At 45.7% G+C, this 10,623-nt stretch overlaps 1 protein-coding gene across 1 annotated transcript in view; it reads right to left on the reverse strand.

Moving 5' to 3' along the window:
- The window catches only part of KIF19 (kinesin family member 19), a 46,294-nt gene extending 35,799 nt beyond the window's left edge, over window positions 1–10,495 (reverse strand). The window contains 9 exon segments of the mRNA XM_080382494.1: window positions 304–498; window positions 1,071–1,211; window positions 1,375–1,487; window positions 1,490–1,510; window positions 2,137–2,227; window positions 3,129–3,191; window positions 3,195–3,239; window positions 5,463–5,543; window positions 7,755–10,495. Of these exon segments, the coding sequence (XP_080238620.1) occupies window positions 304–498; window positions 1,071–1,211; window positions 1,375–1,487; window positions 1,490–1,510; window positions 2,137–2,227; window positions 3,129–3,191; window positions 3,195–3,239; window positions 5,463–5,543; window positions 7,755–8,090 (1,086 nt within the window). The 5' untranslated portion in view covers window positions 8,091–10,495.
- Between the last annotated feature and the right edge of the window lie 128 nt (window positions 10,496–10,623).

A 10,623-nucleotide genomic window follows, 5' to 3' on the forward strand; every position in this document is an offset into this window, starting at 1 on the left:
CCAGCTTTCTCTTTGACAGCACAGGTGATCCCCGCCTAACAGACTTCAGCTTCTCTTTAAATGTGAAAATCACTGCTGCTTTTTCCTTCTTTTTTTTTCGGGAAAGGCTGCACCCAAAAGCTGGTTTACATTTTTCCTATTATACTAGTTGGCCTAATACAAGATATTACCAATATCTTCAAACTTTGTTTTTATTTTCAGGCTGTCCCAGATACAAACTACTTCTCAAAAGCAACAGAGTGTTCAGGATGAGGACAGGCACCTAGCCTGGTCTCACCAAAAGCTGCTGAGTTCCAGCCATACCTGAGCTGCTCTCTCCGACCCTGCCAAGTCAACCATGAAAAGCTTTCCAATCCACAGTTCCTCGCCGATCACTTTACTTTGGCTTTTCTGCATCACTGTCACCTGCAGGACTGCGTGTGAGTGGGAGGACGTCTTGTTGGTGGCAGTAGGTTCCTGGGTGCGTTGCTTGTTTCCTTTCATTAACAGCTGCATGATCTAAACAACGCAGAACAACATGCAGAGGCGTACGACTCTGCCTGAGCCGCAGCATGGTGCTCCCCACAGACTGAACCCCTCACCCAGGGCACGGGCAAACTCTCGTCCCGCTTATGCTAGTGGGGGTTTTGCTGTTGATTTTCTCCAGATCTCCCCCTTTAGCTTGTAACCTTGGAAGTGTGGGTTCATGACAGTTCATCTCACATCCAAGGCACATGCAGAAGTGCACATCAGGGTAGCTCAAGGGAATTTCATTATTTCTTCTCCCTCTCCAAATGGTTTGTTGAGACGTGTATACAGATCAAAGCACTCTTGCCTTTCCAGGAAAGCAGCATGCACTCAGGGGAAGTAGAGCTAGCAGGAGCTTAGCTGGAGATTTTAGCCTGATTTCTACCACTCACATGGCTCCATAATGAGCCCTTTCCATAAAATTCACATTAATCCAGTTCCACCAAGGTCCTGCTACAAAAGGTCCTGCTACTGAGCAAGGCACAGGCAATAGAAAAGTGTCAAGAAATGTTAAAGCACTGATGAATGAAAACACCCCCCTCTCCCTTTCCCTCATCACGGACCATAGCCCAAAGCACCTCCAGAGCATTTGTAGTGGAGACTTCCGTAAATCCTGCTATCTGGATGCTGCCTCTGGGGTCCTCTCTCAGGTCTAAGAAGCCAGAGGATGGGTTCAGGAGGTCACGGATCACCTCGTTATAGATCTGAGGGTAAGAAACAAGGGGTTGGTGTGAAACTTGCCTTGGGTCCTTAGGTCTGCAGAGAGGGTTGAGTTGGTCCTGCATTTCAATGGACAGGCCCGGACTCCCCCCTTCTCATCATGCCTGCTCCACAGGGCCTGGATCCAAGGCAACACAGACACTTCACCTCCAGGTAGGACATGGAGACTGTGTAATCCATCTCCTTGGTGGAAGCTTCAAGGGCCTTAAAGAGGTCATCAAGAGCACGGATGTAAATCCCTGGTTCGCAGTCCGTCCCTACATTGTGTAGGTTTTTCCTGCTCCTGTTGAAGATACAAAGAAGAGCAGCAAAGCCAAACTTCCATGTCAGCCAGTTTCCACAACAAATGAAGCCTGGTTTCCTACTGATTTCTGTCCTTCATTCCCTAACTTGCTCTGGTTACTCCTGTTTCTCATCCCACCATGACACTGCCTCAGGAAAGACACGGCACATGCCATCCAAAAAGGGCAGGAAGAGGACTTGCAGACGGGCAGATTACGTATGTTAACTGCTCACCTAGGTGTTCAGAGCTAGAGTAGAAATATATTTTCATGTAGTCTGTAGTCTGTAAGTGCCTTCTGCAGCTACGTCTATTCTCCTGAGATGAATCTACAGCACTGCACAGACGCCCTCATCTCCTCCTCCTTTTCAACAGGAAGATTTGTCTCCACTGAATTCCACCTCAACAACTTAAACAGGACAGTTTCAGTGACAGTGACAACTTACACGGGACAGCTTTGTTGTTACTTCAGCATTTAAGGGAGATCCACACTTCCCAATGAGAATGGTATTTTAACGCTTCAGTCTCGTCCTCACAGTAAGCAATTGATCGGCATTACAGCTCATTTCTGGTTTGCAGAGCTATATTTTATTCATCTGGAGCAGTACAGCTACAGGGAACTACTTTACCTGTTGGACCATATGCAAAAATGGTTGTTGCATTGTAGCCAGAAATGACTCCTTCTATCAGGCTTTTCGTTGTGGACACATATACTTCCTCCTAATTCAGCCAAAAAAGCAGAGATTTTTTGTCAGGCACAACAGCTGTCCAAATAATCTATACCCAATTACATTCCCCATGATTTTCTATGTTTTACAAATTTCCTGGGCTTTGGAACAATTCATGAGCCATTTGAATTTTGACACATCCTCAAAATGAGCAGAAAAGCACCAAGTTTTATTGAATTTTCTAAAGGCAGGCAAGATGCAGGAGCTTACTAGAATAAATGTCCTTAAATATTCTTGTTTTCTTGGACTCTGAACATGGAATGCTTTGGTTTTCTTTTGTGTCTGCTGAAGAAGGGAGTAAATTCTCTCCCTGACCTAATCCTTTATTGAGAAGTGCCACTGGGCCTCCAAAAATGTCTTGGGTAGCATACAAGTGTGCTATGCTGAATTTTAATGTAAAAAAGCACACAGATAACTGAACTACTTGTGAGAAGCGGGGCTGCAGTCACATCATGGTGATCACAAAATGCAGGTGCTGATGAAATCCTTGTACTGCAAAACACAGCTTGGTAAGGGCACTAGAGCTCACTGTGTAAGCCTGTAAAACAGGTGCGGGGAAGAAGCATGTGAGAGGAGATCCAAGCAACATGGCAATGATCTCATTCACCGGAGACCTCAGGAGACAAAGCTCTTCATCTCCACTCAGGAGCGATGCACCTGGGGAGCGCTGGTGCAGGAGGGAGAGGCAGGCTCAATACTGCACGTGTCTCCCCGCTTCCCTGAGTAAAGGAAAACCCTCGCAGTCCTCTTGCTCTTCAGCACTGTCACGTTTCACCTGGGTGACATGTGGCCTCTGGGATGTGCAGTTCTACTCACATGCCGAAAACATTCATCTAAGGAGGGAAAAAAATGCTAATATTAAGCCTTTTGGTTAAAAAGGGGAAGGATGTTACCTGGGTTGCTCCATGATCAAAACCCATGTCAAATACAAATGTTTTTTCTCGGGATCTGTTAGCTCACAAGATGTCGTCTGGATCTTCGCTTGGATCCATCAAGACCACCCTCTGTTACAAGATAAAGCCAGAGGAAAGACCTGTTATACCTGGGTATGGTTAACAGCCTGTCGGGATTTCTTGCAGCACTATCACCATCACAGCTCTGGACAAGGAGAGTGTGGCACTGCAGCTTTGTGTGGAAAACACACTTCTGTACACAATGCTGAGGCCAACAAGCTCTGTTGTGCAACCGATGTAATCTGGAGAACCAGCAGCTGCTGCAGAATGCTTTGAAGGTTAGCTGTGCAGTGGAACGGTTGCTGGCATTGGGCAACAGCAGTGGCTGCAGGGCCGTGACACCCAACCAACCTCTATGCAGGCAGGATGGAGACGGGACCTCTTACCTCAATTTTCAGCCAAGATTCAGACAGAGGAGCTGTGAAAGAAAACAGTTAAGTTCCTTGGGAGCAAAAGTGCCCAAAGTAATCTGCCAAAGCATTTCATGCACAAGGACTGATGGAAGTACCTGCATTGCTCAAGGACAGAAATGTCATTCCATTTCTGGCTTTTATTAAGGGAAAAAAAAAAGGTAGGAGAGGGGTTGCAGCAGGTTACAGAACTGGTTCTGTTTCTTTTCAGTCTCTTAGGATCTATTTCAGTACATAATTATCACAGTATATATTCTTTCTCTTCCACTGAAACGGCTCATAAGGAGATGCTCAAGCCTCAAGGGAAGGGACAGAGAACCCTGTGTCTCTTACTCCAGAGTAGCTTTCACTCTCTTAGGTAAACAGATCATTATATAAGCAATTAAAGCATGGATCAACCACCACTTGACCTACGGAATAACTGCATTGGTGTGCCAGGCATGGGAGACAAGTATCTAGGACAAATGCCCACAGGCATTCGGGAAATGTTACGGCTTTGGTTCTTCTTCTGCATTTCTTGCTAAATTCCAAGTCTCTAGAGTATCTCTAGTTTTGATCTGCAAGTTTTCAAATACCAGAATGACTTTTTTTTTTTTTTTAATGTATTCACTGGTCCTGCTCAGGCCTTAACACCTGAAGCAACACAAGAACAAATTCTGAATGGAACTCCTGGTTTATTGTCAGTGGCAGGATTCGCCTGCAAAAGATGGGTTGATGCATAATTGTATGCACGTGCAAGTATGACAGCCAAGAGCAGAACTTGGAGGACAAGGTCAGCATGTTTCCTTCAGAGATTTGCTCTGTAACACTTTTAGGCCCCTTCTACTGAGCTTTGGTAATGTCCAAATTTTGTTTGCATCCAAAAGAGGGTCCTCCTCTTCCAATCTGGGGCTAACACCTTGTCTAACTAGCAGTATTCCAAAAGCATGACTCTTCTGCTCTTGCACAGAAGCATTAAAACGTAACAAGACACCAACAGAGTCAATTTTGAGTTAGGATTAACAAGCAGGCAGAAGCAATTCCAAATGAGTTAGGCTGGAAGTAAAAATAGCAGGGAACATGAATGTAAGTCAAAATGCACCAAGAAATTTAAGTATTTCAACTGCCCAGTCAATTAATTTGCTTTCATAATTACAGTTATTTGCGTTACTAAGAGAAGCTCATTCTCATAGATAGAAGTTACTCAGACTAATGTAATGCACATTTCCTTCCCAGATTTCCATTAGAGCAAATAGATCTCAGAGCAGATGATGCAAGTCTGAATAAGCTGTATAAAAATAAAGCTGATATCTTTGTGAGGGTAATGGCTGCTTTAAAAAAAAAAAAATTAAGGGGGGAAAAGAAAGAAGGCTGTTTCACCAGTCAGGTGCTAAATAAAAACTGCATTTATAAGATAATCCATAAAGAGGAAAGCGAGATTCATGCTCTCTTTGCTTCTGAGGGCTGCTATTGTTTGACTATGGCATGGTGACAAGATATATTACAGAATTAGCGTGTGTTCAGAAAGGGTTCAGAGAAGTATCAGCTGAAGCACGATAGAAAATAATGGGGTCTACATTGGAAAAGAAGGTAAATAACAAGGGCACAATAAGAATACGTAAATAGACGTAGTGATGTAGAAAAGGTAATCGGGGACCTCCTGCAATCCCTGTGTAAGAGGTGTAAGGTGCAGAACTGGAGAGAAGTGCCATTTGCCCAGGAAGCTGCATCCCTGCTGTGGCACAGCAAGGCCGGGGGTTCGCAGGATTCGAAAGCAAGTGTTTGCACGTGAACTGGTCTTGTGGTGGTCTGCATGACACCCAGCAGACTCCCCAGTCCCCAGCACGGGGGCTTTCCTGCAGCCCAGGAACCACCCCCAGCTCACCTGCTCGCCCACTCTGCGGGCAATGAGCGCAGCTCCCTCCTCTGCTTCGGCATCACTGATGGGACGGATGCGAAGGGCCACCTGACGTGCTGGGGCCACCCAGACGCACCTGCAGCAGGGCTCAGCTCTGAGCAAGCACCAGCCATGTCTACAGCTTCTGGCTGCATCTCTTCCGCTGGTCAATCTTAACACCTTAAGCTTAGGGCCTACAGAGTTTAAGGAAGTTTGTGAAGTTTAAACCAGTTAATTCTCCCATGATTTGCACTTTTATCTTGACAAATTCCTTCTCCCTCTTCCCCTGTTCCTGTCTTTAACACAGCAAGACTCCATCTGATTGACACAGAAGGCGGCAGAATGAACTCATCCGTGTCATTGCTGCTGCCAGCAGGAACTTTCAGAGGTCTGCGACCATGGTACTAACAGCTGAAGAGCTGAGCACGCCTGCAGACACCCCCTCCCCATGCTCCCAAAACACTGATTAAAGTTATCCGTGACAAAGAAAGGAATCACATTTCACTAAGTATCCATTTCTTTTAATCCCAGGTAGCATTATGAGCCTGTTCAACCAGATCAGAGCAAGTTGGCCCTGATCTGTGCAGGTCCTGCGGGGTTCCTTGGGAGGTGGAATTCATCACAGGACTGGAGCAATTATAAAGCAGCAATTAACTGCCACAACTCAGTCAAAAACACGGTACTCTGTTTTGAAAGACAGATGATAATTTGACTCGAAGATTTAAAGCACACTGGCTGTATTTGTCACTACGAACAATACACAAAAGCACATGTATTTCAGCCTGTTCAATCTACAGGTGAAGCAACAGAGAAAGTGCGGTGCCATGGGTCAGCCATGGGGTTAACTGGGCCCCCTGAAGCTCAGGTCCTGCTCTGGCCAGGACTCACTCTGCAGCCATGGGCGAGTTTTACAATCCCAAACCTGTGTGCCTGGTGGAAGGTCTAGTTGAAATCCACCCTAAAAGCTGTTCTTGGGGTCTCAGCTAATAACAGAGATTTGAAAAATTTTATTTGCTCCCTTCCATGGCTGTTTTCCCCTTCAGAAAATACAGCAGCATCCCCTCAGCAGCTCCTGACAGGAGAGCTAATGCTGAGAAAACTCCACATAATGCACAGAAGCGATGCCTCGTCAGGAGGGTGCGCAATTATTGAAACAGACTTGTTCTACAGCCCCACCAGTCGCAAGCAACTAGTTTCTATAGGAACCAGATTTATTTCCACAATAACAAGCTACATGTCAATTTAATGAGGGTTTCACGAACAGCTCTCAGTCTTAGCGCCGTAGTAGACATGTACGAGTAGTTCTGGCAATGGAACATTTCTTCCCTGTATCTCTGAGTACAAGGTGAGCTCCTTGGCTTTGGGTAGCTTTTAATAGTCATAAAAATATAACAATTAACTTCATCTTCCTAAATATATCTGAGTGACGCCGTTATAAGCACCTCATTTTCATGGGCTTAACTCATCTCTTGGAAGCATTAGAAAGCACCGTCTTGCACACCATAATCCCAAGGCCTGCAGGAGGAGTAGGGGACAACACAAGTCTCTCTTGGACAGCCGTAACCTCCAGAACAGTCTGGTTTGTCGCTGGTTTTGGTAGCTCTACCCACTGAGGGTAAGAAAACAAACCCAAATAAGCAGCATGTGGAGACAGGTCACACCAAGTACTAAGGCTTTTCCTGGCATTAGAGAGGAATGCAAAGTATTCTAGATATTATTTTTAAGTTAAGCGATTCCACTTTGAGTAGAAGTTCCTGTGTCTGCCCCAGTCGTGTTTCAGCACATTGCAAGAGTGATGCTTCAGTGTAACGGAAAGCCACAGGGCTGCAGGTTGAAACTTGGGAAAGGATTACATTTTCAAAGCACTCCTCTTACTCTGATCAACACAGAGAGGTGCCGAGGTCCTGTGGCAAGGGGGGGGGAACTCCAACAGGACTACAGGAATTCCAGCTGCTTATTACAAATATGTCACTCAGATCCCAAAGAGATGGGCATGCTGAAAACCACCGGCCAAGGAGGACTAACCACCCCCCTCCCCCGCCAGGCTACCCAGCCTCCCCTCCCCTCCTATACATTTTTTCCTCTGCACAATACTTATACTCAACTTCTGTTTTAAATCACAGAGCTCTGCAGGGAGAGCAAGTCTGGGTTTTTTTTTCCTCCATCTGGACCACATTGCCCAGGAACACCAGAAGACAGCTGGGAAATACGATAGGAAGGATGCCAGGGTAGGGGACATCCCAGCTGCTCCTCTCCATCCCCCTCAGCCAGTGGACTCACCATGAGCTGCTGCTCCTTCATAGCTGAGCTGCGGGATGATGCCAGCTCCGGGCTGGGCACCTTGCCCAGGGAGGCACACATGGAGCGGAGCCCTGCAGGAGGCGGCACAGGCAGGAGACTGAACAGTTCAGAAGCGGTGCTGATCCCCCCAGAGAAGGCAAAGAGGCAAACAACTGCGCTCCCCCAGGGGGGGAGGAAGCTACAGGGACAGCAGGAGCAGAGGCAGCAGTGCAGTGCTGTGCCCCAGGGCAGGAAGGGGCTGCAGCAGCTCCAGGCTGCAGGAAGCAGGGTGCCACCGCTGCACCTTGCATGCGACGCGGTGAAAAGGGTCAGCATAAGCAAAACAACCCACTGCAAATCCAAATGAGTTCTTTACATCCAAATCCACCTGCACACCCCCTGGGTGGGCAGGCCACGGCCGTCGTTCTCTGCCCCCTGGGACGCCAGATTTCTCCTTCCCTGGGACCAAGCCTGCGGCAGCATCAGCTACAGGGCCTGCAGCCCCACCAGAGGCTGAGCAAGCAGCACCCTGGCGCCTCCAGCCTTGCGCAAGAACTGACAACAGCCATCGAGATGAGGAAACGCTTTGCTACCTCCCTGAGCTAAGTGCAACCTTCCACTGTATTGTCACTTCATGCACAGCAGCATTTCCCGACTTCTCCGTTCAGAAAGGCAATCCTTCAGCACTTTTAGTGTCAGTCCATTCATTGCAACAACCTATTAACAAAAAAATCCACGACAAAATCACCTTCTGTCTTCATTATTTATTGGCAGTAAACGAGTCAAAGCTCATAAAGTTACAGTAAGGCTTTATTAAAAAATATTAGAACAGTATAGCAAGTGAACAGAACTTCCTCTATGAAATTTGCATTAAGGACTGTAGATGGTTAAAAGGTCAAGAGAATGTTTATTTATTACAAATTCAAAGTAAATACTGTGAAAGTGAAGACTAGCCCAGGATTACATGACTTGTTCCAGTTAATCTTGCTATTTAAGATTATGAAAAGTACCTAAGACAATACTTTAACAAACACCATGAGACACACTATCCTACTTGATGCTTAAGGTTTGTTTCCCTCCCTCCCCTCCCATCCAAATTCTGGGCCCTTAAAGGCGTTCAGTGGAGGTACAACCACGTCGGAAGCCTTTTCCCAACTTGTACGTGTCTCTCTGCACAGTACCTACAAACCTGTTTTGTTCTGACCACCCTTCAAAAGCCCTAACAAGGGCCACAGGCTGAAAACCAGCAGCACAGAGCACTCGAAGCTACACGCCAACATGGATTCAAGAACAAGACCCTTCCTCTCTAGTACAACCCCTAGCGTTATTCCGAGAAATGCCAAACACACTAGCTTACCCAATACATACCCATAAAACAATTTCAGTAGTACGTAATTTGCAAAAAGCATTTGAAGTAAGAAACACTACAGAAAAGACATAGCAATTGAAGGGAGCAGTGTCAGAAATGCAAGCATTAGAGATGAGAAAAGGTCTTAACTGCTGGTCAGGACGTCTTGTCAGCTTCCAAAGCTCCTACAGGAGCAGTTTTGGTTGGGTGTGGGTTTTTTGTTTTGTTTTTTTTTTGTTGTTTCCCCCCCGCTCACTGATGAACTCAATTCATTTAACATTGGTATTCATTTTCTTTACTTTGAAAATGGCCAGGAATAAACCACAGTACCCTATTAAAACTTCATTGCATGGAGACATGGGGAAAAAAAAACCCTTTCCGCTCAATTTGCAGCTTAGAAAATGGTGAAGTCAGCTCCTCACCACTAACAGGTAATAAAAATGACTCTTGCTATAGCAGTTCAAGTCATTATTGGGGAACCTGGACGTGCTAGAAGTCTTCTGCACTGTTTTACTAGAAAGTAAGGGTTTTTTTTTCCCCAGTCTATTTGAGAGATGAGCTTTGTAAATACTGTGGGCAAAACTTTAATTATCCATGTATGTGTATATATTGATTTTGAATGAACAAATACAGAGAAGTGGAAACTAATACAGACTTGTGGAAAAAAAAACACTCACTGGTTTAAGAGTGAACTACTGGAACTAAGTCAATGCCATTGTTACAGAACAATCATTTTGACGAGTCTTCCTGGTGAAGAGAACATGGGAGTTGAGAGGCCTGTGCATTTGCTATCACAGAAAGTTCATCCAAGGACAAAAAAAAAAAGTGCGCTCAAAACATTACTGTCCTTTGGCTGCCTCCAGCTGAGTGGGGCTGCCTTTTTGGGCTTTCCGCTTCAGATCTGTCACACACTGCTATGCAGTGAGCTCAGGTTTTAAAAAGAGCCAGTCAAGAGGGCTCACGTTAGCACGGGCCCGTCCAGGAGAGGTGACAGGAACACCCTCATTCTCCCCTGCCCCTCAAAGGGTAAGCAGCAGGCCAATCTCTCACTGCTCTCACAATATCCAGAAAAGAATTTCTACTCATAAATACAAACACAGAGAAGCTGCTCCACCAGCTTTAAGTACACTTTTCCCCTCTGAACAGAGGGCTTTAGAAATGAAACTAGGTACTGTAACAGGGAGCATAAGGCATGTGTACACAGAGCACTTCTCTGAAAGTTTGCAATGCTCACTAATTAGACTTAGACTAATCAGTAATTCCTGAGGCTAGTATCAGTTTGCAGATGGTTTAAGAAATCCACTCATTTTCTAGTCACTCCACAATAGTGAACAGGCCAACTTGTCAGAGTAACGAGCCATACCATCACTGTAAAAACCAAACCAACCACAACACTAAACCAGAAGAGCCATGAGGAACTGAGATTAAAAAACAATAAATCCAAAAGAACCATATAGCCAATACAGCAAACACTCTTATTACTGTGGGTATGTTTGACTTTGATCATTCAGGGAAAGATTC

Source organism: Falco punctatus (genome assembly GCF_963210335.1).
Source record: "Falco punctatus genome assembly, chromosome: 4".
In the NCBI taxonomy this organism is placed as follows: Eukaryota; Metazoa; Chordata; class Aves; order Falconiformes; family Falconidae; genus Falco; species Falco punctatus.